At 48.1% G+C, this 27,758-nt stretch overlaps 2 protein-coding genes across 2 annotated transcripts; both read right to left on the reverse strand.

The window, feature by feature from the left end:
* Window positions 1-933: 933 nt before the first annotated feature.
* LOC142768564 (uncharacterized) lies at window positions 934-3,050 on the reverse strand. Its single transcript, XM_075870559.1, has 2 exons — window positions 2,110-3,050; window positions 934-1,492 (listed from the first exon to the last, which is right to left on the reverse strand). Exon 1 carries the CDS (start codon window positions 2,763-2,765, stop codon window positions 2,190-2,192), a length of 576 nt encoding a protein of 191 aa, XP_075726674.1. The 5' UTR covers window positions 2,766-3,050; the 3' UTR covers window positions 934-1,492; window positions 2,110-2,189.
* An 18,536-nt stretch (window positions 3,051-21,586) lies between these two features.
* Window positions 21,587-23,590, reverse strand: LOC142768565 (uncharacterized). The gene is made up of 2 exons (XM_075870560.1): window positions 22,647-23,590; window positions 21,587-22,118 (listed from the first exon to the last, which is right to left on the reverse strand). The coding sequence occupies exon 1, from the start codon at window positions 23,310-23,312 to the stop codon at window positions 22,728-22,730; it is 585 nt and encodes a 194-aa protein (XP_075726675.1). The 5' UTR covers window positions 23,313-23,590; the 3' UTR covers window positions 21,587-22,118; window positions 22,647-22,727.
* Between the last annotated feature and the right edge of the window lie 4,168 nt (window positions 23,591-27,758).

Genomic DNA, 27,758 nt, shown 5'->3' on the forward strand with positions numbered 1-27,758 from the left:
CTATAAATATCATCACGAAAAGTTTCTGGCACTTTTATTGCATGAGTGCACTTCTGCACTCAGTGCAGCGACGAACAAACGAAAGATGCATCTGGTTTGAAAACACCGCCGGACTTTGTCGACCGTCCTTGATTGATTTGTGGGGTTTAACGTCCCAAAACCACTATATGATTATGAGAGACGCCGTAGTGGAGGGCTCCGGAAATTTTGACCACCTGGGGTTCTTTAACGTGCGCCCAAATCTGAGCACACGGGCCTACAACATTTCCGCCTCCATCGGAAATGCAGCCGCCGCAGCCGGGAATCGAACCCGCGACCTGCGGGTCAGCAGCCGAGTACCTTAGCCACTAGACCACCGCGGCGGGGCCTTGTCGACCGTCCTTGACCCGATGACTAGTTCCATCGTAACCAATCAAACGCAGCGCGCTGACGGGTGGATTTGACTTGCGTATACTGTTGGCCCGTTCAAAAGGGGTCGTCGCCTTTACTCGAAAATCCATAGTTTCGCGTAACTCGGCCGATCCTACATAGCACCCCGGAGCACAGCATTATCATGTCGCGGTTTTTGGGACGTTAAATCCAAAGTATTAGTGCATGTTTCCCGGCCAAATACTCTTTGTCGCGTCCCACTTTCCGGAAGACTCGCCGTTTCGGGCATGAGAGGTTTGGGCTGGTCTGCAAGAATATATGCAACGCCACTGATGAGGTGGCATCCCTGTACGGGATACCGCGCTAATTATCGCCCGAGCTGGGCTGTTGCGATGCATTGCGCAAGTTATTGAGCTATACGCATGCCCGGGGGCTTCAAGCACGTATACTGAAATCTGAAAATGTGCCACCCTAGCAATAATAATATTTGATAATATTTAAAGGCATTTGACTCGAAGAGGTACGGTTGAAAAGCAAACGTACCACAAAACACGAGTGCATACATGCATACAAAGAACTTTATTAAAGCGCCAGAGCATCTGAGTTCTTGTAATCGGCTAATCGATGCCGTGATCTGTTGTCTTTCATTATATACCAAAAGCAGAGGTGCTATTGCGGCCGCTTGCGTCGGGTGACATTGACACATACGTGGACAACTTTCGGCCTCTCCATCGAGGCATCGTCACAGAGCTAAGAAGTGAAAAAGATGTCTCGTGATGCAGGTGACTACACATTGTGAAGAGTGAGCTTAGGGTCATGTCCTCCGCCTGGCTGGCACTAACCCTTAAAGGGGAGTCTCAAAGAAGCGGACTGCAGGATATTTAAGACGTATCGGGCTAAAAGTAACGTAAAAAAATGTAGATTAAAAATGAGACGTCGAATAAATGACTGTTCAATACAGACACTTCGAATACGCCTTTCGCTTCCTTCTCAGTGTTTCGAACAGGCGTGGTACTTATCAGGAGCTTTCTTGGCTTCGATGATTGATGGTCTGGTGTTTTACTTGGTGGAGTGGTTTTCGCAAAAACGCTAGTCCGTCGAAGGCCATGGCACTGTCTTGGTGCTGCAAAGCAGAGAAATAATGTAACATTTCTTCATTGTGATTAAAATGAATTGGTACAAGTCAACGACATTTAATAGTTAACAGTGGTAACACTGAGGGCACACAGCAAGACGTATTGGGTTTGCAAGCATTGTTATGGGTCCAGCAATTAATGGCTCCGCTTGAAGGATTAATTTGTACAAGCATGCGTCACCAGAGTTTTTTTCCAGCGAAGGACAGTTAGATGAGTTCTTTTTTAGCGTTCGTGTTCATCTACATACGAGTGAATACGTCATCAAAACGAAACCGCATCAGAAAATTTTTCATGCCCAACAATGCTTCAAGTCAGGGTTGCTTAACCAATGGCACTGGATAACTGCTTAAATAAAAATTAACAGTCATGATACGTAGTTCCCACGTATGACATGGCGGGCACCTGTCAGTTTTTTTGTCATGTGCCTAAATAGGTCAGGTGCTTAAATTATGCAGCTATATATACGTGGTTCCTATAGACGACAGGATGGATACCTGTTCATTTCAGTGTTGGTTGAAAGGATCGTGGGCTTAAATTTACCGATGGCAGAGCAACTGCGCTGGATTTAGAAAGGAAAGCTAAACAACTTAGAAAGTTGACTTACGGAATAAGATCACAGGCCAAAATGAAGACAATCGTTTCCTCGTTCTCCATGGACAACATGCACGGGAACTGGCAACGGCATCACGGGAACAACCGGACGACCACAGCATGCGCCGACATCAGGTCTTGGTAAACGCCGCAACGGAAGGAATCCAGATGTGGGCCGAATACCTGTCCGAGGGCGCTTGCGAGCGACGGTGATTGTCCCTCGGGCGATTCGGGAACTGCTATGAAAGGCTCTGTACGCCAGGTGGCGAACAAGTGAGGCTTGTAGTCATGGCCTCCACCGTCATCGGCGACGAGCAGGCAACTGCAATAGACGTTTTCCGTCGCCTTTGTGAACGCGCCCAAGACATTGTTGCGCCGCATTTTCTTGAGGATGTCGCCGATGACGTCGCTGCGGTCCTTTATCTGGCCCACGAGATAGAGCTCCCAGGGCCGTATGACGTCCATATTGGCCAGAAAGCTGTACAAGTGGGCTGCGAAGTGCAGACGCGCGTACATCTCTGTCATGGATTGTGTAAGGACACGACCAGAGATGACGGCCTGTGGTACAGTTTTGTCGCCGAGCCTTGGAAGGCTAGGGAGACCCTGCTCGTCCAGGAGTCCCAGGTCGTGTTGCGGCACCCTAGAAAGGTGCAAGCACAGTGCATCCATGCATCCACGTACGTCATTGCTCTCCGTAATGTTAACGGTTCCTACGGAAGCTTCGTGTCGAGTTTGACGTCGGCCTATGACAGAGATGAACCCTACCTCCTTGCTTCAGGAACGGAAACTTCGGTCGTAACTATTTTTGCACGGCGTTGATGTGGCCAAGAAGAGTGTAATGATGCGGCTTTCGTCCACCTTCAGCTTGCCTAATGTCTAGAGTGAGGTTGAAAAGCGTCCCGATGGCCGACGCGCACGAAGACAGGTCTTCATCAGAGCAACAGACACTGTTTTTCCTGAACGCAGCCGACGCATTGCCACTCACTACCCTGCCACGAGTACTTAAACGCCTACCTGCTGAGTCAGGTGCTACTCACGTTCTTAATAATAGATCTAGCAGGAATGGGTGTCATTGTGATAAAATAAATGAAAACAAGCAGTGGTGCAGACATGCGGGGAATGCCCGTGATGTATGAAACGTGCACGAGGCGTTTAGAAATTGGCAACGATTCGTACTTTTACTTGGTGTTTTACGTATCTACTCTTTTATATGTAGCCAAGGCCCACTCCATTCTATTATTAATCAAGTTAGCAGTTTGTGCATTCTGGCGAACACGAGTGGTGAAGAGTTTTTGAGAAGCCTCCCCTTATTTGAAGAAACGCTTCATTTGTGCAGTCTTCCCTGTTGTAAAACGCATAGAGCAAGGAAAACTCAGGAGAGGCCTTATCGTATCTCAATGTCTAGCAAAACGTATTCACGGAAGTGACGTCAAATGTCCAGGGGGAAACAAACCGGCACTGGCGAACGAAACAGCTGACGCCCCCTGGCACGCCCTATACTCAATAGTTCGCATCTGCGCAAATTTGTAGTCCCAGCGTTAGCTGAGCGAGTATTGTGAGATTTGCACGATGTTGCTAGCACGCGTAACACCAGGCTGTTTCTGCATGGCAGGCCCGAGCGCCTGTGTGCTGACGAAATCTGTTGCGGAGCGTTTTCGTTCAACAGCGCAGAAAGCTTACCGGTGCATAGGTGGGTACTAAACTTTCTTAAAGTCCTTAAGAAGTTATTCCCCAGTTCTCAACTGAGGAAGGACCGGTGCGGGCTGTAATGAAAAACACTTAGCCCCAGCATCATCGTATCCGAACTCACCCAGCAAAGACTTACGCGTTCTGTTGTGCGTTAGGCCTTTCTTCTTTTTTTTTCTCTTAGCCCGTTTTTCCCATCTGCTGGGCGATTAGCCGTTCTTTACTTGTAAATATGAGCATGGCATCGTGTGATTTTAACAGGTAGCTTCCTCGCTATGAGGCGCAATGCCAACCTGTATAAGGGTATTTACTGTGCTCTACCCGCCAGGTGGCGCCAGTGAGTGCGCCGGCCCGTCAGGGATCCGGCAAGTGACAGCGTGACATTTGGCGTCACTGCACCCCACCAATCCGTTTTCTTGGAAAAATATCAACCTAAAGCACGTGCTGTCGAGGACTTTGATTATGGTACTACGACGATGCTTTCGCGCGAGACCAGAACTATGGCGACTGCCGCTCTAGCGCCCCTTGCGGATGACGTCACGTGAGTACTTCGTATAATAGTCGACCTACTCCACGTCGAGGACACCGTTGTGTTTAACGTGTAATCGCGCACTGTTCCTGAGCGCAGACAACTGTATTAGCACGCTGTGAGATATTAATTACGGCACCTAGTCCGATTACAACGACGAAAGTTTATTACCTTTGCATACTGTATTTCCACCTGCTGGAGTTCTTGTCACTGTTGACATTACTGGAAACCGGGGTAGTGGAGTAGAATTGAGTACTAAGTCAATCGGGAAGAAGCTGTCCTAACCGTTACCTTTCGCTGTTTTTTTTTAAATGGTGCATTGCGGTGCAACATATGTGATTCATATATACAATGCAACATATGCAATTCTTTGTATACGTTGCATTGTGCGTGTGCAAAAAAAAAAGAACAAGCTTTCCATTTACCGTTGTACGACAACGATTGAGGTCTGCGGTTGAACTCAGACAACGCGTGTACTCTCATCGGAAGACGAAGAAAAGAGCAAGACGAAGGAATTTTACATCTAGTGCATGTACGACTTATTATTCTAAAGAAAGCCTTGCCGCGGTGGTCTAGTGGCTAAGGTACTCAGCTGCTGACCCACAGGTCGCGGGATCGAATCCCGCCTGCAGCGGCCGCATTTCCGTTGGCGGCGGAAATACTGTAGGCCCGTGTACTCAGATTTGGGTGCACGTTAAACAACCCCAGGTGGTCGCGATTTCCGGAGCCCTCCACTACGGCGTCTCTCGTGGCCATATGGTGGTTTTGGGACGTTGAATCCAACATATCGATCGATTATTCGAAAGAAAAATGCCCCAATAATCATCTGAGTCGCAATGTTTTACGAGTGTTTGTGCGTTGTCTTGCATTAACTTTTTTTTTTTTACGAATACGTATCACTCCTGTATCGTTTGCTGGATTGTCGCCGATGCGAGCGACAGCCGCTTGTACCTCTGGAACGCTTTCGTGAGTTGCACGTGCGCGAATCCGTAGGTGGTACTATGATTCAATTGGATGTACAAATTGTGATTCAACGTATGTTGAATGAAGAGCCAGATTGTGGAACCACAAAGATGTGTGTACAAGGCGCTTGATGGAGTCGGAAAATTATTACCGCGAAGTCGCTATCGACTCCTGCGATTGACGGCAATTGACAGCTTAGCAACTATTGCCTTCATTTCGTAAAATATATACTCGTCAGCCATCTTGCAAGAGCCCTACGCTTGTTTCTTAATTTCAGCGTCGCAGTTGCACAAGAAGTAAACATTTAGGCTTGTTCAAGTTCTTCGCGGCCTTTCCTGAATAACACATGCTTATGAACGAGGTTAATGCGATAACAATTCTTTCTTACAGAAGTATTTATGTGCTAGAAAGGGTGGCGAGCAGTGTTGAATTTGACGCATCAATGTTCCGCACCAACGGTCGTAAGCGGTTTCACTGCCTAATCAAGTTATGAATAGGTGTTCTAAAATGTGCGCAAGCACAAAGCGATGTCTTCAGCACATAATTCCGTTTTCAGATGACTGCAGTGTGCTCGCATAATGTGCTTATTAAATTTGTCCCTATGAGACACGCTACACTAGGTAATTAAGCACAGTTACAAGCGTGGCACGTCGCCCATGTGCGCCTGACAAATTCGTTGCTGTTCCTGAAGTTTCGGTGATTTGCAGAACTGCACGAGTGCAGTAACCGCTCACCGTGCATGCAGCGTATTTACCATTTGGCCCAATAGTCAAACGGTGAAATGAACTTCTTTCGATTAGTTCATCTTTCAGCTTAAAGACGACCACTCTTCACGGACCAATCGACGTCTCATGAAGGATTTTGAGTTTAGAATTCTGCGTCACGTCGTATTTTTGAATTAGTGATGCGTCTTTAAGTTGGCCGACGCTTTGAAAGCTGTTGATCTCACGTATTTGTATCATTTGTATTGCTGCACCCACTCTTATCTCTCCTCTTTCATGTTACCACCTCATGGCAATGTAGCTGCTGCCTTGAGCAGCGAGTGTCCGAGTGACTGAGAACGATTTAGATAGTTTTATGAAACCTTTTGATGCGGTCACGTGCTCGACGCGTTGGAGTTATTTGTACAACATGAATGAATGAATGAAACCATGTTTATTCCACTTTGTTCGCGCCGAAGGCGCTGCGGTGGACAGTCAGGGCACTATAGCAGGGGGGGGGGGGTAGAGCTGCCTCCGTTTTATTACCGGACGTCATGGAGGCAGCTAAGTGGGGGCCGCTTGAATGGCTTGAATCTTGTGGCTGTCGCGGAGCCGGTCGCCAACCGGTGGCGCGGCCGGGTCCTGGAGGAACATGATGAGTGCTCGCCAGAACTCGATGGCGCGATCAGGGGGCGAAGGCTCCGGGCAGGCCCATGTCCGGAGAGAAGAAGGCCAGGGTCCCCGTTTTATGGTGGCCAGGGCACGGAGCCTAGGCGGGTTGTACACAGGGCACTCCCAGCACAAATGGTTGAGATCAGCCCGGCAGTTGCACGTGGAGCAGAGACCTGTCACGGGTGGTGGCGTGTCACCCCTGTGGAAACGGTTCAGCAAGAAAGGGGTAAGGAGTGTTCCTGCCTGAATTCTCCGAAGCAGGACAGACTCTCTCCGTGTGAATACCTTCGAAGGAAGCAATGGTATCGAGAGTGGATTACCCACTGCTGTGAGGTAGGCGGCGCGACGTTGTTTGGTAATGTGCTTATCTGCTATCGGATCTGCTAGCTCGGGTGGGGTAGCCAGAAAAGTGGAAGGAGTATCGGAAGCTCTGGCTAGCGCGGTGAGGAGATGAGCGCGCGCTAATCTGTGAGCCTTCTCGTTTCCGGGGATACCGCAATGCCCGGGTACAACATGCACGACCACTGCAGCGATGGCGCTGGAATCTTCGATGATGCATGCGTAAAAGTCGTTGCTCTTGGCCGCTTCTCAGATTGTCAACGTCCAACGTTCTGTTCACCGATATGAGCTTACAGCGCTTGCAGTGGCGTATTTAAAAGAGAGGAGGGTCAACCCCACCCCAGAATTTTTTCGAACAACACCCCCACTTCTCCCCCACCTTATTTTTTGTGCACTCTGCTATGATATGATGTAAAAAGTAAGCGCTGCTACTATCACAATATCATTCCTGGGCGCATCTACAATCAATAATGTCTGCATACGGAAAAAAAAAACGCGTCGCGGTGTTTCTCAAGGCTTTGGCACTCTGTGAGATTTTTGAGCAGGAATCTCTGCCGCGAGTGTTTTAGGGGCGAAGCTCCTCAAAGCAGCAACCGTTAGTCCCTCGTTGTAGTCGTAGTGCGTAACCAGTCTTACACTTTGACCTGCAAGGTGGTGCCGGTGGGAGATTTCTCCTGTGCGTTGTTGAACAATCAAAAATTCGAAGCGTGCGCGTTACCTAAAAGCCGAATTTTCCTGTCTCTCATTCCCAATTAGCAGCCATTGGCATGTATACATTGAGCACTATCTGACAAAAAAGGGTTGCTAGGTTATACTCGCTTGGCGTAACCTCCTTGGTTTTAGAAAGGTTTAGCGAGCGTTGGGCCGCAGTGCCATGAATACAGTGAACTAGTATATACCATGAACTCGAGGTGGTTAAAGGTGGAAAGTAGACAAGGAGCGCAAGCCGTAAGAAAGTGTGCGTGTGCCAATGTCCGCTGGATGGCGGTGCTTCTATATGCGGAATATATGATGAAAAGATGCGAGATGGTGGTACTTGGAGTGTCGACTAGATGGACGAACGGACACACAGACAGATGCACGGACGGACGCACGGATGGCTGCACGGAAGGATAGACGGACGCATGGACGAACGCAGGGACGGTCACACAGACGGACGGATGCTTCGCCCCACTGTCCATCATTCACCCCGTGGATATGCTGCGATTTTTTAAAGTTGGCTCGGCAGCGGAATTAATGCTTCAGTGATGGTTATACTTGTACCCGCCAGAACAGATCTTTGCCGGAGTCGATCACTATACGATAATTTTCAATAGGCAGAGGTTCGTTTTAATGGAAAAAACCAGACACATTTTCCAGGGTGTGATAGGCCACGTTAAAGCATATTACAGGCTGACTCTTCGTGTGCCAAGATATACTCAAGCCAGACAATAACATTTATTTTGGACCTTTGCACGTTCCGATAACATCTAAGCACACACACAAACACACACACACGCGTGCGATAGAATAATCAGCTCATCCAGGGAACTTTGCTTGTTATATTCATACATGTATTTACTATGCCCAAACGGCTAAAGACACTGCGAAGTGTTGTCTAGTGACGAAGGTGCAACACAGGCAAATGTGCAGGCTAATCACAGCCTTAGAAATGCCTACTAAAATACTAATAATGTAATTTAGGCTAATAAAGAAAAAGATCGTAATTGTAAACCTAAAGCAGCGTAATGAAAAATGCAGCATGGGCAGCTGTAGTGAGCACAAGCTTCAATATGTTCAGCAGTGTGGAAAACAGCTCAAGAATAAGGAACATTCCCAGTGTATTGAATCTTACGGGAGCCATGTTGGGGCCGGCCGAAAGCGATTTAATGACAAGAAAAACGTAGCACTCGAAAACTTAACTGTGTTGCTTTACGGTACTTAAAGAGAAGAAACCCCACAACGCACTACCGTCTCGATAAAATTCGTTTTATTCGGCTCATTTCTCAAAACATTTCAGCCGCTTCGAAGTAATCTTGGTGACAGTTTGTACTGGCGATCCGTCTAATGCTGGACGCAACGGGTCACAATGTAAGTGGAGAGCACACGTTCTGATATTTCGGTCACGTATCACAAGCCATGTAACACACTTATGAAGCAAAAGTGCACAGAAACTAAGTATAACTTTCAGGTGCTTCTAAAGGTTACAGGCAGTCAAAACATAATGTACACGCGGTCAAAACAAAAAAAAGTCATCGTAAGGTTTGCTGGTTAGTTTAAAAGTACCACAAATATTTTTTAGGCAGTTGAGTCAAAGTTCTAAGTAAGGAACGCAGAAGGTGATGATTCAGCACAGCCCTTAAGCTACTAACAACGTTTTCCGGCCCTAGAGGAGGGAGTCGTAGCTCTGGTCGATGCAGTTTCCCATTGGTTTCTCAAGAGAAAGTCTTCAGGCTGGAAAGCATAACAAAGCAAGGAAGCAATTCTAAAATTAGCAATGTTGCCAGTCGCGTGAAACGAACAAAATAAATCGTAAACTTCGAGGGCCTAGTTGGTGCATATTCACGAGAATTGCTTGACGCAAAAACAAAATGTCTTTTGTGTGCTTTTCTCGTATGCTCCGTTTTTTTTTTCGCCCTAGTCATTCTCGTCAAATAATATTTTTTTGCGTGCTATCTGTGTTCAACACAAGGAAAGACAACACATAGCGCATTAATCAAAACATCGAAGGTACTGCCATACCATTTGAAAACGTACACGCCAAGAAAAATGAATCATTTGACGAGCCCTGTGTATTAGTCCCTTTAAGTAGTAACGGGAGCGTTTTTGGGGGGTCAATATATATTCGTCGAAGAGTCGTTGGAGCAGCAATTCAGCAAACAACGCTAAAGGGTAACACAATATTTCTTGTTGTGATGTTCATTGCGGTAACTGTGGTGTTCTTCGGGGAAATCAAATATCTATATATATATATATCGCTGTGTAGTTAGCAAGCAACCTTTTAAGGGTAGCAACTGCTGCATTTTCATCGCAACACAGCCTGTTTACTTGAGTGACGCGAATGCAATTATTCACAATTTAGAACGTCAGCTAAGAGATGCGCACATTTCAGACGCACAAATCTGCTTCCGAATTTCCCTTACTGCGTTAAAAAAACTATTGCACATGAAATAGGGCTCCCACAAACTTCAAAATGAATTGCTTATCGAAAAAATAGATTTTTGTTGCGAACACGCTTGTCATCACCTACACCTTCTGTGGTCTCGAATTGGCGAGTGCCACGCCACACCACGCTCTTGGAGTGAAAGGTCATAGCAGACATGGTCGGTACAAACCAAACAACAATCACACATTTATTTAGCTACTTTTTGAACGACGAAATTGTCCGCCGAATCTATACATCAATCGTAATTAACACGCTAGAACATCCGCACACAATTTACCATACACTCCATGCCAAACACAATAACACACCCAAGGCGGCGTCGCCAACGCTCGACTTACCACAAGGGTCCCCCGGCGCGCAGCCCGCGGTGCCCAGCACCGGGGAACCACGGTAGGGACAACCGTTCGCGGCAACCGGCACGCGCTAAAGAGACTAGCTCAACTCTCGCCTGCCACCAAGGCTTGCTTCTGCCAGGGGTCACTGCCGGCGCTACCCCATGATGATGATGACGATATGGTACTCAACGCGAACACAGCGCCATCTATCGCCCGGTTGTTGTAACCCGAAATGCGGTTTTGGGGAGAGACACGTGCGCCACGCGGCGCAAACCACATTACAGGGGGTGTCAGCATCCCCACAGCCTGGACGAATAGATCACACGTTTTCCAGATCTCACCACTGTTTTTGTTAAGGAGAAAGTATTACATGCCTCGTCAAATGCGAGAGCCGACTGTCAGCGGCATTGACACAAATGATGTGGACATAATCGTAAGTCGATGACATCACCGATGGCTAGAACTTGTGACGTCACGGGATGACCTCACCACATGACATCGTCGGTTGGTCAAAAAGTGGTCCCACTACAAGGCCACCTTAGGGACAGAAAGCTTTCAAATCCTGTCAAACCTGAAGCAATGGACACCACGTATGTTGTTCAAAGGTTTCAGGAGAGACCAATGCAACGGAGCGAAAAGAGAATGGCTCACGCTGTTTTCGCCATCTTATGCAAGTGCTCAAGAGACGGTACGATTTTTTTTAAAGACGACAGTCTTTGTTAGGATACTTGAACGCAGAAATTTCGGTCTGCGTCTGTCTACCACTCAATTCAGCCCTAGTTTTAGCACTTCCGTATGACCCAGTCATCTTTATCTTGTGGCAGTGTTCATACTTGTGAACATTGACGATGAAAAACAAAACAAATGTAACGCAAGTAGTCTCAATACGCAAGTATTAGGTGGTGTGTTTCTTGACTTGGGAATACAAAAATACCTAATTCTGAAAAACCTAAGTAATTCTACACCTTACACGAATTACGTGTTTCTTACGGTGCGATGAAAAAGTGACGCTCTGCACGAAAACGCACCTTGTGGACTACACGGTTCAGCCATTTGCCGAAAGCTCAAGGTTCTGTACGATCTCCTGTTTGTCGGCATTACTCCTACGTGTCCATATAGGGAGCCTACATGAACGGCCGTTTTTAGGGTGGAAACATTTTTTTTAGACATCTTCATAAGTGCTTTCAAGAAACTCAGCCAAAACCAGCGGGCAACGGGGCACGCTGTTGCCAGCTTCCACCAAATTCAGCATAGTTTTCTGTGCGCCGCCATTTTGGAGCCAGCCGCCGCTCCCTCCAGCTACGCGAAGTACGGTGCAACAAAAAGGAGCCGACCGAGTGACAGCGGCGGTTGATGATGATTCGTGGGGTTTAACGTCCCAAAACCACTATTTAATTATGAGAGACGCCGTAGTGGAGGGCTTCGCAAATTTTGACCACCTGGGGTTCTTTAACGTGCACCCAAATCTCAGTACACGGGCCTACAGCATTTCCACCTCCATCGGAAATGCAGCCGCCGCAGCCGGGAATTGAACCCGCGACCTGCGGGTCAGCAGCCGAGTACCTTAGCCACTGGACCACCGCGGCGGGGCGGCGGCGGTTCTCGGGGTCATGTAAGCGACCCAGTTCTCAAAGTGAGCGCACGAAGAAATTCGCAGGCCACACACAAACACTTGCGACATAATACTGAGGTTACGCTGACACGAACGCAAGCGTGGCAACAGCTCAGACTAGCGAGCGCGTCTCCGTACGAACGCGCGGACGCGTCCCGTTTGTGGGCTTCCTACTCGCAATGCGTGGACGCAGCAACGACAACTTTGATTATCTACTCATTCGCGAACACCGCGAAACACATATACGTGTGCCGCAGGAAAAAACAGTGAACGAAATACGCAGTACTCACAGAGCAAATACGAGACGCACTGGTGGGCTCCCAGCCGTCTCGCTTCACTTGAGCCAGCCATAGTTGTCGTCGGCCAGGGCTCGCTGGGAAGCGGAACATTCGCCTTCCTTTCTGTTGTGGTTAGTGCAGAGCGGTACGCAGCATCCAGGCATTCTAAGGCATCACCGGCAGCGTTTAACACGCTACCGCAACGTTCGACGCCGTATTATTGAGAACTAAACGCAACCAGGCGTAGACGCAGTGAGTGCGGGCACCAAGATGGGGCGACAGCGCGGCGTTGCTGTCTGGCAACATTGTGTTTTGGCGGGCGGCGGTGCGTTGGCGGCATGTAGTGGGTCAAAGGCTGACATCACCCTAAAAATGGCCGTTCATGTAGGCTCCCTACGTCCATATCTCACACAGCGCCTCCACACAGAAGACTATCGTTTTCCGATTACATTTGCATCGAAACGCGCAGATACGCGGCTTTTTTTTTTTTCTTACCGTGCAGTAAGTCGGTGTCGGCCAGTAAAAAAAGGTGTCTGTGGGAAACCAAGCAAATATCACCGTTCTCCGACGTCCTACGAAGCTCGGCTCGACGGAGCCAAGCTCATGGCCACGTTGTGCGCCACATCCTGGTCGAAGTATTCGCCTCGCTCGAAGTCCTTAGGATCACCGCCGAGAGTGTTGCCGAGAACGTTATGGACTTCGCTGGAATACCCCTCACGTGGTTTGTAGAGTGCGAGGCACGGAGACGAAGTCCAGAATGTGAAGCAGTGCACGTCGTGGCCAGTAGTCGGGTTTTCGCTCTCCGGAACCAACGAGCACGCGTGAATACGTTCTTCCGTTATGGCCAGCGAGTCGGTGAGGACGTGCTTCGCATCCATCGTCAGCAAGAAGCGGTCCAAAAGTGCCTCCTGGACGTCGGGGGCGTGATAGAGAATCCAGGGACCGATCGCCCCGTTGGACATAAGACAGGTATAAATCGCGCAAATGCACTCCAGACGCTTCTTCACGTCCGACATGAGAGCGATGCTCGAGCGGATGGCGGCGATGGCTTCGGGAACGGACATTCCGGTGATCTTCGGGATGGGAAGAGAAATGTCACCGTCCAGGCAATACAGTTTGCCCGCTTGGACACTGGATAGCGTCGAGCACAACCTGTCCAAGTCTACGGCAGCCATCGGGAATAACAGAAAAGTACGCAGACGAAGGGTTCACCCTCTGAGGAGTCAGTGGTAGCTTGGGGCAATACTATCCTCGTCGGCCGCGGAGATTCGCCGCCTAGATTGCCGGTTCAGAGAGTTGTGCTGTCCGTACACTGTTAGAGAATACCATTTACATGTCCGGCCGACAAAACAGCAGCCGCAGAGGTGCCGTGGCCGGCGCTTTCTGTTGCGCGCCAACCCGTCTCCAACCAGAGTTTTGTGAAGGGGCCTAATAAATAGTGCCGTTCACAGGATTGGCGCTTGGTCACGCTGGTGACGTTCTACAATTTGCAACGGTCCGTACCACAGCGATTTCGTTGTGGCAGCATTAAAATTATAAACGCACTACATACTTGTTCGGAAGTTGTGCGGCGGCGCTGCTCTACAGCCATGGCGCGCAGGAACACAGGCGAGCGCGTGGAGTATTGCGCAAGCCGTGGGTAGCCGCGGCTGGCCGCTGTCGCGACGGGGTATTTCCACCTTTCTGGAGTAGCGACAACTTCCACCACGGATTCATTCCTTTGCGCGCCTTTTTTTTTTTTTACAAAGTGCAGCCGTTTAGAGTCTACAGCGTCTGCCTAAGGATTGCACGGTAAGTTTCAGCATGTTCAATCATCTTTTAATTTTGTGTATCCACGAATCACCGATCCACCGCATGCGCCTTCTTTTTCTTTTTCTTTTTTTTTTTGAGGCGAAACTTTTTACGCCGTCGGTCGTATGTTCCGTGTCGTCGTCGTATTAACCACCTCTCATTTAGTCTTTAGAAGGTACTTGTATATGATGATTATGTGATGGAAAGAGGCGAAAAGGTGGTACTTGGACTGCGTCCCGGCGTCCGTGTGCTTTCTTTCATTTTGTTTGTCCATTATTATTTTTTGCAGTAGTTGTGTCTTCGCCGTGCCACTGTCGTCCGTGGCGCAGGTCACGTGAACTAAGAGTGCCGATTCTCGAGATGATGATGATAATTGTGCTTTTCAATTAGTGAAATGAAATGGCGGTGATGATGATGCTTTTTGTACCGAAGCGAAACTCACCATCGTTCTAGCTTCGCTGTCAAGCAGTTTTGATCGAGTGACAATGGCTGACGTCCTTTTTTATGTAGTTATAATACGACAATGTACACCGCTCTTGTTTCAATGGCGCTCGATTATCCGTTATTTACGGTGGCGTGACGCACTAATACGTGCCACGAGGATACGAGGAGGAGAAGACGACAAAAGCACTCCAAGTGCGGGATGGCTTTCCTGCCATTGTCTGTTCTGCGAAGAATTGGTATCTATTGAACAATATTTTCTATCATGTCGTAATTAGGAAAAGACTACTAGCTATTCTGTTTGCGAAGCTAGGTTCAAGTTTAACCACAGAAACACTGCTAAATTTATGTGCCTCCGTTTTGAGACATTGCCACAGAGATGTATTTGATACGACCAGTGTGCAATTTCATTCAAGCCACTAAACGTATTTCAACATAATGCCCACTTTTACGAATTCTCGAGAAAAAAGACAGAAGTCGAGACGTAATTTCTAATATGTGAATAAATATGAGACGTACATCCCAAATTAATTGTGTTTGGCAAACTCGGCTGCCTGGTCGGCTCCAAAAATCAAGTTATCGTAAATATAATAGTGATTATTTTCTTGTTTTTTTATTTCTCAAGGTTTGGATTTTTCGATAATGTCTTCCGCCTTGTACATCTTTTTTTTGTAAGCAATAGTGCAGTTACCGTCCATGTGATACTATAGATTTTCTTGGCCAATCCCCCAGAGTGGGTTTGTGACTTGGATTCTAGGCTACAGACAAACAAACCAGCAAACAAACAAACAAAGGTTTTGCCTGTTCCTGTTCACGTCTCTCAAAATGGCTTCTTATAAAATATGTAAATTTGATTTGGCCGCCTAGAAGATCTTGGCACATAGCGGGGACGTTTGTATGCCTGTGTCCCCAACGGTTCGGGAAGAGTGCGTGATATACTATTAAAAAATTGGTTCCAGTTTATTCTATTCTTGTATTCTTATTCGTAAAATATCACGTGGAAACTCTTACAAACGGTGTTTATTACGCGTGATAAATTGTGTAGGCGTTGTTGGCTTAGTGTACAGACAATCTCGGGTGCCACGTATATAAGTACGTAGATAACAAAGAATAATTAAACCCAATTATTTACGGCGTGGGCGAACTCAAACGACTGGGGAACCACTCTCGTAACGTTCATGTTTTTTCTCCACTGGACGCGCAACGAGGGACACTCTTCAAATCATATCCAGTCGAGCATTTACTTCCCGTGGGGAGACTATGCATGAATCTTGTAAAAAAAACACAAAAAACGTCAGTCTTGCGTGGAAGGCGCAGGACAGTCACAGCGAAAGCTAGAAGAGCGGCCTTTCAGAGCATTTTCTAAACACTCATTAAATAACGGCTGCAAGCACACTTGCAGCCGTTACTGCTTGCTGAGTATCCACTACGGCATTAATAATAATGATAATTTTTGGGTGGCACTCGCTTGCTGGATTCCGTGCCGACCGGTTGTGCCCTCGCGATTTCCGGCGTCAGCGTAGCTCTGGCCGACTGGGCTCGCCCTACGTCATCTCCTGACGCCGACGACCTTCGACGACAGTGTTGCTTTGACCGACTGGATTTGCTCTACGCCATCTACTGACGCCTACAAGAGCTCTCGCAAGTGGTGCCCCGTCCTCGGACTCCTGTGACCGTGTTTCCATCTTTCCTATTTCTACTATCCTCTCCATTTGCCGTCGCTCTTTTAGGCTTACCACCTCACGCCTCTTCCTCTTTTCTACACCTTTACTCCGACCCTTTTAATCTGGTGACCCCATCCCTTGTGAGCTACTGTTGAGGTGTCGCTCGCTGAAGCAGACAGTTACGGGGCTAACTTTTCTCTTCATTTCTCTCTTAAGAACCACGTAGTAGTAGTGTAGCAGGCCGGCACACGATATGCTATCGTTTGTCGTTCTTCTGAGAATTGTGGTATCTGCTAAACACTAGCAAGGAATTTTGTGCCAATTGTTGATGCAGTGGCTGACGACGATGAAAAATTATGCCTGAAGTGGGTATGTGCCACAGTTAATAGGCGAACAAGAACAAGCTGTTGTAATGGGTTGGAGCATTGGACGACCCACTCGTTACGCTATTCGCACTGTGCGACGACTGCTTGTTCTTTCGCTGTTTTAGAACGTTTTATAAGTCGTATTAACGCGATACCTTTCCCGACATCAAGCCTGTCTAAGGCAAGTTTGCGAACAAGTCCCAAGCACCAGCGTGGTTCGATTCTGCTTCTGGTCACCGACGCGTGTGGACGCAGGATGGCAGGCTCGTCAAGAGCTGTTACAGCGGCCGACGCTGGCCGCGGCTTCTCGTGCACATCACTTCCCAAGGACTACCGTTTAATTCTGCCACCACTGCCCACAGGAGGACTCAGACGCGCGTTGGTTCTGCACTGCGACATCGCAGCGCGTCCGTACGGGATTAATGACTTCCGAAAGCCGCTCAAGGAACTAGGCATCAATCAAGAGGTAAGCGGCATAGGAGCGTATCAGATGTCGCACGTCTGGCTTCTTAACATGAAGACAGATGAAGCCAAGAAGACACTTCTGGACGCTGGCCTACTCTCCGTGAAAGACCGGCCCTGCGTCGTCGTCGACCCAGAAAGGCAAGAGGTTCGTCTCAAGTTGCATTGGGTAGCCTTTGACGTCAACGCAGAGACTGTATGGCGTGCATTTCGGGAGTGCGGTGAAGTGAAAGAAGTTATCAGCGACAAGTGGAAAGACGAAGACTTCGAAGGAGTTGAGTCAACCACAAGATTCGTTCGGCTATTAAAGAAGGCGTTACTACGGATCGCATACCCCACCAGCTGCGTCTCGGGAGCGGCATGGCACTGGTGGTCGTGCCAGGAAGAGTGCCGCTGTGCCTGCGTTGCCGGAAAACGGGACACATTCGTCGCTACTGAAGGGTGCCCAGGTGCGCTGGTTGTCGCGCTTTTGGGCATGAGCAGGCGGACTGTACTCGTTCCTATGCCAGTGCAGCAAGTCGAGCAACAAATGCCGACCACAGTGAATTGCTCATGGATGAAGAGGAAGCAGAGAGGGCCGCGGCGTCGAAGGCAGGAGTGGAGGCGTCTCATGCAGTGGCGACCAGCGAGAGAAAGATGGAGACACCTAAGGAAGACACAGATGAAAATACGGTTATGGGCACTCCAACGCAATGGCGTTCGACTCAAATGGAAACCCAGCACAAGGCTGAACCAGTCATCGGGTCCGACGCTACTTCGGACATGGATACAGTTGAAACTACGCCAGTAAAGCGACGCCTGAATGAGGGAGACGCGGCGTCCCAGCAGCGTCTGACCCAGGAAGATCAAGGGCAGTGGCGAGTGGCTGGCTCCAAAAAGTCTCGGGGTGCTGGCCGCCTGCGTTCGTCGTCGCTTTCACGCGGCGGCGACGGGACGACGCCTTGAGCGTCGGCCGGACAGTGGTTTAGGTGTTGGTAAGGTAAGCGTCTTTCGCTCAGCTTTTTCTCATCACGATGGCGACGATTAGATTGGTGACGCTAAATGTACGTGGGCTTTCTGCCAAACGGCGGCAAAACCAGCTTTACCGCCTGATTATAGAACAAGATATAGACATCGTTACAATTAGCGAAGAATTGGATAAGACAATTGCCTGCAAATTTTGGAAGGCTAGATCCGCCGGTTACCTACAACATCCCAATTTTAATCGTAATCCTACTCAGAAGTCGAACTTTCTCTTACGTACTTTTCCGTTATTTCTGATGGCTGCGGTAGATTTGGACACGCTCTGCTCAACGCTATATATCCAGCGTCCAAGCGAACTAACTGTGCTGCTTGGACGGTGGCAGTTTTCTTTTCATCTTGAATATCACCGAAATGTCCGTTCCGGACGCCATCTACACAATTCGCACGAGTATCGCTGTAATGTGGGACATAAAGGTGCGCCTGGAGTGCGTTTGCGCGATTCATACCTGTATTCAAGTCCGAGAGGGCGATCGGTCCCTGGATTCTGCAATATCACGTCGCCAACGCCGAGTGTGCAGCCCTGGACGTACTTTTGAACCGCTCCTTGCTGAGAGAAGGGTATTCCAGTGAAGTACACGAAGTTGACGGCAACACTCTTGGCGGTGATCCTAACGGCTTCGAGCGAGGCGAATACTTCGATCGGGATGTTGTGCACCACGTGGCCATGACTTTGGCTCGTACCAACACTGTCCTGTTAAATCAAAATGAAATGTACAAGAGGCAGTGAAAGTTTGCGATCTGTCAGGACCGTTGCGGCACCTGGCGGAGCAGATCTGAACCACGCGTTCCTTTCTGCGTGGCCTCCGAGCTGAGTGCGAAGCGCATTCAATGCAAGCAGCGCACCAGTGTACGCGAAGGCTACTACCAGACACATCAATGACTGCGGTAACCTCTTTGATTCAAGGATTTTGCGTTGAAAGCGATTGCTGCTAAAGCGAGCGAAGTCTTCCTTGTCCCGTCAGTGCGCATGCGTGAGACAAATGAACAAAGCCAAGAAAGTGTTTCTGTAGGATCTGTGCAATTCCTCGCAAACAGCCGAGTTCCATTGGCGTTCCGCGGGAATAAGGCTACCAAGGAGAAAAACCGAAAGCACCCGCTTCGGGGTTGAACGTTTTCCTCCTTGGAAATAAGAGGATACCCAAAGATGGCCTTCTGGAACTCGGTCCTAAAAGCTGCGTCCACCCGAGGCTTGATAAAACTGAGTTGGTCAGTCTCGTCGGACAAGCCTCTGGGGAACTGGGGCTGATGAAATGAAGAGCTGCATCCGACAAGGAGTCAAGCGTCTGCCCAAGGAACCCGCGAGAGAAGAAACTTCAGGAATTCGGCATGTCGTGTCTGCTCCTAAAAAAGCGGACATCAATTTACTCCTGTCTGACGAGGAAGGAGGATTCGCCGTGGTTCCCGAACCACTGTACGAAGAAAAGATTGCAGCGGCTCTATCAGGGTACTTCAGAGAACTGCGGAAAGTAGCTCCGGCAAAAGCAAAACGAGAAGCCGTAAGGCTGTATGAAACAGTGAGAGACTCATTAGGTTGGCCCTATCCGGGAGGACGTGCAAAAGTGCCGGTCTCTCTGTCTCCTTCACGGCCAAAACCCACAAGAAGTTATGTCTGTTTCGGAGTATGACTCTAGGCAGAAACTTGTCGGACGACATCTGCGAATGCCTTGACCATTGAAGATACGTTCCTCGTAAAATCCCCAGGACGTTTTAGACTTTCTAGGAGATGAGCGCCCTCAAAGTGCTTGTGCGTTTTCAGTAGACGTTAAAGACTTATTTTATTCCCTACCTCAGGACATTTTCTGCGAGGAGCTGAAGTCTGCATCCAACGCTGTGGTGGGAATAATTTTTGTAGACTTTGTGGAACTAACGTAGATAGCTTTCTTGAACTTCTGAACTTTTATTCGCAGTCGACTTTCATCACGAGAAAATGACAAATGGTACACTCAAAGACAGGGCGTGCGCATTGGGTCATGTTTAGCTCCAGTACTCAGTGCTATTTTATGAGCTCGTTATGACAAACGATTACAGCGACGCTTGGTACCGTTAAGGTATTCCTCTATGGTAATGATTTCTTAGTCATTTATAATGCGGAACAATGTGACACACGGCAGTACGCCGATGAGAGTTGAGCATTATTTCTGATAACATGACTAATTTGCATGCTGACGGCGGAGTTTCCCGAGAATAGCAAACTTAGATTTTTAGACCTAGAGCTTCTGCCAGAACCTGCCAGAACCAGAAAGATGTTTCTGCCAGAACCAGAAAGCCCTGATACATTTTAGTTGAGCGCATTCCACGCTTATTGAGTGAGGAACTGTGAAAGCACGCGAGATGGCATCAGTGTCAAGGCTCTGTCATCACCAGGTTGAGAGCAGCTTCGGCAACCATATTAACAGACATAAGAAAGCAGGCTTTCCTTACCAATTGCTCTGAGGCACAGAAGAGTCACTTCTGAATTAAATAAAGCAGGGAAAGATTATGAAGCACACAATTCAGGAACAGCCAAAGCCGAAAGTTTCTGCCATACTTTATATGCACAAACGTTCACACTGCCTAAAAAGAATAATTTGGAAAAAAAAACTAGGGTGGAGGTTGTTTTCGCAGCAACAACCATCCAGGGTTTCTATACAAAATTATGAAAAACGAAGGATCTTCAGGTATAGGGTATTATAAGAAGCTTGCAAAAATGTTCGTAGAATGTAATGTAGGTGTTGTATATCGATTTGCTTTATCATGTGGCCGATATTACAACGATCAGACGGGGCGCTGCATGTCTGAACTATCTCCTTAAGGAGTACGTGGATCTCAAGCGCGGATCAGTGGCAGCCACCTGGAAAATGACTGTGCCCATTGTTAGTGCACCCCGATGCTTGATGAATGCGAAGTAATGGCAAGATTGACAAGAGGGCACAGGAAATGAAGCGTTTTTGGTTCGCAAGGCGGTAACCGAGTGTGTAAGTGCCCCATTCGGACAATGAGTACAAGTATCTTGTAACTTACACGTAATTTAAAGATTCGTGTAATAAGATGTTGTGGCACATGCGCCATCATTTTTTTCGTTTCTGTGGGTCATCTTCTCGAACTCTTGGCTTTATATATACGGCCGCCATCTGTGCAATAAAGTGGTTGCAAGTGTGCGCTCTGTCCCATGCGAATTCTTTCTGAAACGTTCTGCGCACTAAGAAAGTATATTTCGCTCAAAAGAAAATCATTTGTGGCGTTTCACTGTTTGCAAGGCCCACCATTTCCGGCTTGTGATGTTTCGGCTATCCTGCTTGAACAGATGCAACTTCGCAGACCTTGCGCTGTCACCCGAGCTAGGAAAGTGCGAAGCGTCGTGAAACTTGTTGAGGAATGACACGCATGCTAAAAGGGGGGGGGGGAGGTTGATGGCGTATGTTGAAGAGTAAAAATATCAACAATGCTTGAATTTGGTTGGCCACAAGAGACACAGTTGGGAAGCAAATATACCAAAAAGCATGGGTGCATATAAAAGTTTTTATTCGACTGTTCGATACCAGGATGTGTCGGCTTGCATAAGACCCAACATGTTTCATAAAACACGAAGTGCGAAGTCCCTTTCTCATCGCCTTCGTCACAGTTAAGAAGGAGCATGTACATAGACAGCATTAAGCCATTCTGTCGAGGCCTCGTCAATCAGCTAAGATTAAGATGTTCTACTACGCAGATGGCAACAGATGGTGAACGGATAGGATGATTCTCTCTTCCAGGTGGTGCTCACACACACAAAAGGGGCGCTCGAAGAGGAACGCGCCAAGAAATTTAATGTATGAAGCTAAAAGGAAAGTGGAAATTTTAGGTTAAGAATGAAACATTGAGTAAAATAATGGTCAACACAGCTGTCACTACAGCTTTAACAGGTGTGGTACTTATCAAGATTTTCGTGGCTGCAGTCTCCGATGGGGATGCGTGGTTATTTGTAATTCGTCGAGTGGTTTCGGCAAACTGCACGGTTCATGAAAAATTTTGGTCCGTCAAACGACATCGTCTTGATGCTGGAAAGAAGACAACGAACGAAGAATTGTTTCACAAACGGAATAGTTATTCATGGTGGATAACGCAATAACCCGGCTACGGCAGTTATGAATCCAAGCAAATCGCTACTGGTAATCGACGTTACGGAAATTAGCAGTGTTAAATTCAAGGGCGCAGATAAAACCACGTCGGGCTTGCAAGCACCGCTGTGTGTCCCCACGTTAATGGCCGTGGAACCAGGTTACCAGTGATGTTACTAGCAACGGCTGTTCAATGAGCATTACTTTCAATTAAGCAGAAGTGTATAAATCAGAGAAACCGCATCACATAATTTTTCATGCTTGATAATTAAATTCAGGATTGTCCAAGGAACGCTACATCAATAACGGTAAAATTAAAAATGAACGTGTTTAGCCACATCTATGCAGTTACTATTCGCGAAAGCAGACCTGTTTGTGACGTTGGCTACAGAGATCACGGGCTTAAATTCTCTTGGCAGAGCAACTACGCCAGACATAGAAAGAGAATAGCCCGCAAAAATGACTTACGGTATAAAGTCGGTGGCCGAAAAAGGAGGGACAGTTCACTGCGTTGCCCGCAGATGGCATGGGAGGGAGTCGGCGGCTGCATCACGGGAACAATTGGAGGACGCCAGCATACAGCGACCTCAGGTCTCGATAAACGCCGCAACGGTAGCTTCGTGGCGGATTTCCCAACGTCTGACGGAGGACGGTTTCGAGTAACGGCGAATGTATGTCGGGAGCTTCGTGTATGGCTACGCAGGGCTTTGTGTACCAGTCGACGAACAAGTAAGGCCTGAAGTCCCTGCCTCTCTCTTCTTCGGGGACGAGCAGGCAGGTGCAACAGACGTTTTCCGTCGCCTTCGCAAACACGCCGTAGACGCGTCTCTGCCGCATTTTTTTCAGGATTTCGCCGATTATATCAGTGGGGTCCTCCCTACGGTCAGCGCGATAGAGAACCCAGGACCCTATGACGCCCAGGCCGGCCATGCAGGTGAATAAGTGGGCCGCGCTGTCCAGACGGTCGCGCAGAGCGGCTATGGATTGCAGATGGGCGCGAACCGCGCTGACTGCTTCTGGTACAGACTTGTCGGCGAGCTTTGGAAGGTCGGTGAAGCCGTCGTTGTCCAGGCATCGCAGTTCGTGTTGCGGCACTCTCGAAAGGTGTGAGCACAGCACTTCCACGTACGCCATGGCTGCCAGTGACCCTGAAGGCGCCTATGGAAGCTGAATGTTGCGTGGAGTGTTGGCCTATGGCTAGAGGGAACCCTTGGTGTACTTGCTTTTGTGACGAAAGCGTCGGTCGTATCTCCGACGCGCGGCGAAGATGCGACCTGGAAGGGTGAAGTGAAGCAGCTTGCGTTCACCTCCCGCCAGTCGGATGTCGATCCTGAGGTTAAAAAGCTTCCCGGCCGATGGGGCGTTTGAACATACTTTTTTTTTCAGCAGTGTGGCGACAGGCTTCGCTTCGTTCGAGCGTTCGCGGCAGATTGCAATGCAATGCCTCGCCGCAAGGACTTTAATGCACGTGCTTACTCGGCCGTTAGTCACGTGTCTGATAATGGACTCAGCTGGAAGGGGCGTCATTCTGATAAAAAAAATTACAAGCAGCCGTACATCCATGTGCTTAAGGACTGTGATGTAATTTCCGATAGGTGTTTATAAACCAAGATCTTTCATACCTTAATGCGAAGCATTTCTTAGCGAACTTCGGCGAGTTTGACCCTATCTGTCTAACTATCTATTTAGCTGCCTACGACTTCAAGCTCTTCTGGCCGCTGAGATAACGGAATATATACCACATTTAGTATGGCATAACATGACTCTATGACAGGCATAACTAACTAGTCATATCATGAATATCATGACATGTATGTCATGAATGTCGGGATTTACATGTCATGGTCTTGCTGTTACTGCGGTAGTTTCGTCCACATGTAATATAGCGAAACTGGTATGGCACGACATGACTGCATGGCGAACGTAATTTACAGGCCCTCATGTGGATATCATCGCATGCGTGTCATGTAAGAACATGACTGCGTGCCACGCTCATGATGCGCTCGCGGTCTTTTCGCTAGCTTCTTATGCACCAAATCTGCTGTTACGTGACGTGCATGGACGACGAAGGTAAACGACACGTCCAAACATGATAATCAGGATATTGATGTTATGTAAAACATGACGACATGCTACGTTCATAGCGCGGTCGCAGCCGTTTCGCTAACTTCACAAATGCCAAATTTGGTGTTACGTGGCGTGAATAGATGACGAAGGTAAATGGAACGTCCAAACAAGATAATCATGACATGCGTGTCATGTAAAACATCACTACATGCTACACTCATAGCGTGCTCGCGGCCGTTTCACCGGCTTCAGATACACCAAATTTGACATTGCGTGACTTGAATGGACGACGAACAAAAATTTCAGGCGTGAACATGATAATCATGACGCGGAAGTCGTATACGGCATCATTTACCTCCACCTCGTAACATTGTGCTGATTTTAAAGTGACATATCAACCTTCCTCATTCGTGCTTCGCATGTCGTCGATTTCTAGTGCACGTGGTTGGTTGTTCCTCAGAGTCTTGGCGCAAACCATCACGGAGGGATCTGCCAATTTTTCATAACTTCGTTTTTCATTTCTACTGTTTCGTATATATGCGGTGCCTACTCCCGCTAGTCGGATGTCGCATATATGAGGCGTAACATGTCCCATATATGACGCGTAACGTATAAGAGGCGTTCGATTATCAATCAAATCGGCAGTTTTTGTTTTTCATTCTAGCAAGTTTGAGTGATTGAATGATTTTTAAAAATACCCATCATTTGCATAAACACTTCATGTAGCCCCGCCACGGTGGTCTAGTGGCTAAGGTACTCGGCTGCTGACCCGCAGGTCGCGGGTTCGCATCCCGGCGGCGGCGGCGGCATTTCCGATAGAGGCGGAAATGTTGTAGGTCCGTGTGCTCAGATTTGGGTGCACGTTAAAGAACCCCAGGTGGGCGAAATTTCCAGAGCCCTCCACTACGGCGTCTCTCATAATCATATGGTGGTTTTGGGACGTTAAATCCCACATATCAATCAATCAATCAATCAATCAATCAATCAATCAATCAATCCATGGTGTCGTCTTCGACTGCGCGCATTCGCAACTCATGTGAATTTTCGAGCGGCATATAAACGTCTGCACATCACATTGAAGACAGTGCAGCAAATGCTACGAGAATGATACGTATTCACAAAAAGCGAGTACAAGGCATCACAAAGCACGGATGAATCCTTACGAATCAGATCAGTATTGAATAATATAAATTGTCGGCGTATCTGCGTGACACACTGCAAATGTCTTCCGTTGGCATTTTTTTTCGTGCATAACGTCGCATTTTCAGCGCAGCCTAAGAAGTGCTAGGGTCTTTAAAATTACGTGTCTGTGTATTGTCTTAATTGAAACACATCACCTTATACGCACGTATTGATGTTACGCCTCAGATATGCGTAATATTCGCTATATTTGATCGGCAATGTTCGCAAGTATGAACGCAGCCACCAGTGCAAGATAGATGGGCGTTCAGCAAGCGCTTTAGTTTTGGCCGTATGGGTGAATCGTTTCGTGAGACAGAAAAATGGACCAAAATGCCTGGGTTCACGTATCCGAAAAAAAAAGACTGTCGTCTTTAATAATATTTGGAGTTTAACGTCCCAAAATCGTGATATAATTATGAGGTGCTGTTAGTGGAGAGCTCTGGAAATTTCGACCATAACTTTCTTTAAAATGAGCACTGACCTTGCACAGCAAACGGGCCTCTGCAATTTCGGCCCCACCAAAATGCGACCGCCGCGATCGGGATCCAATCCACGATGACCTTTGCTTCCGCAGCTGAGCACCCTAACGACGGAGCCACCGTGGTAGGCAGTAGAGTATTCAAGCATTTTCCTATTCAATGAGACATCGTATGTTTATTGTATGGAAAGGACAGTGGGCGTGTTATTTCCTTCACATCACGATTAGGGCAACCATATGTTGTCCGTTCTCGGCTGAGACATTAGGCCATGTCAAACGGAAGACTTCTGTTTTTTTTTTGCAAGTACACAATGCAAAATATATGAAATCGTCGCAGGCAGTGTCATGTACATGTACGGTGCAACTTTGCTCAGCATTTCTATTGCAGCTTTTGAAGAATCGGAGGAGGTGCAACCGCAACCAGTTCTAGCTTGCCACTGCATCGGCGCATGCAGTGACAATTCTGGCGGTGTCCTGTTGACACATCTTGTTCCCTGATTGCGGGTTTCTTGTCACCACTTCATCTAACTTCAGTTCTGCCCGATGCTGGAAAAGAGAAAAACAGTAAAAAAATGCGTTTTGAACAGCCAATTGTATTAAAGCGTGAAACTTAAAGAGACTCATTTTTAGTTGCGCATAATGATTGCTGAATAACATTTATAGGATTTCAAGAGCTCTGCAGAAAGTTGGCCGGCATGCATGAAAACACGGTAACTTTCGTTAATGCCACCACTGTTAATAAGAAAAACTGGATAACCAGGACATCTTTTGGGGTTCTGACCAGAATATGCATTCTTTGATGGCATCAAACTCCCATTAACTTGTTATCAGTTGAAAAATCCTGCCAATTCCGATATTTATCAGAACACGTATAGCGTCGCAACTGTGCTGCACAATGGAGCGGAAACGGCGTTCGAGAACGACCGAAACGGCGGCGTTCCTTCAGAAGTCGTCGTCACCATCTGCAATCTTCCCGCAATCGTGTTGTTGGTGACCAAGGCTTCAGTGGCTGCGGAAAACACCTTTGATTTTATATTTTCCCCGGCGCACTCGGACTGCATGGCCATTATCTGTGATCCCGCAGGCAGTGACGAGTGAAAACTGCGACAAGCAGCAGCTTCGCATCCTTTCGAAAGTTTGTAGCCTCCAGAGTCGTGATAACGTCATAAAGCGATGATCGCATCACTCGTATCTACGCTGCCGAAGGAAGGCGCCAGTCAATTTTCACTTTTAAGGAGGCACCAAAGCCTTCACGCCTTGACGCGATGAATCTAGGGCCATGGGCCTTTTATCGAAAAGGTGGAAGAGGCGGCTGGAGTGAGACGCTGTGTGGACGTGTTTCGCATGAGCTCCGGCCCGGTGACCGACTATCGGCGGACGCGCTGTGTTCTGGACTTGCTGTCAGTGGGCTCGTCTGCAAGAGGTTGCCCTGTACCTACGGACACCACTCGTTTAGGCAAGTTTGTCCCCGTTTTTGGAGTTTCCGAAATTTTCCTATCAACCCCGCGGTGGCAAGGCTAGGCCTATCTCCTAGGCCAAGCCTGGGCCGCGTCGCCGGGCGTCTGACTTGCGCCCGGTGACCGTGGGCTTTGTTGGGCTGAAGATGGAATACTACGTCGAAGGGGAGACTATAACACCCGAAGATTTTGAAGCGGGAGAGTGGGCTCCAGTGCTGAAGGCACAGGACCGATTTACGAAGACTCAGCATGGCGAGCTATGGTTTTTCGGCGATTTCTGGTTGTTTGAAGTGCATCGGATTCGTGAAAGTACAGCGAACAGTGAACGTCGAATTTCAGCGGTGAGTGGCTGTTTTTCGGTTTTCTGCAAGCTGAAAACTTCGAGGCAGCGACCGT

The sequence above is a fragment of the Rhipicephalus microplus genome, chromosome 8 (assembly GCF_043290135.1).
Source record: "Rhipicephalus microplus isolate Deutch F79 chromosome 8, USDA_Rmic, whole genome shotgun sequence".
Taxonomy (NCBI): domain Eukaryota; kingdom Metazoa; phylum Arthropoda; class Arachnida; order Ixodida; family Ixodidae; genus Rhipicephalus; species Rhipicephalus microplus.

Coding starts and splice junctions, on each gene's coding strand:
- LOC142768564 (XM_075870559.1), bottom strand. CDS start 2,765: ATGGATGCACTGTGCTTGCACCTTTCTAGGGTGCCGCAACACGACCTG.
- LOC142768565 (XM_075870560.1), bottom strand. CDS start 23,312: ATGGCGTACGTGGAAGTGCTGTGCTCACACCTTTCGAGAGTGCCGCAA.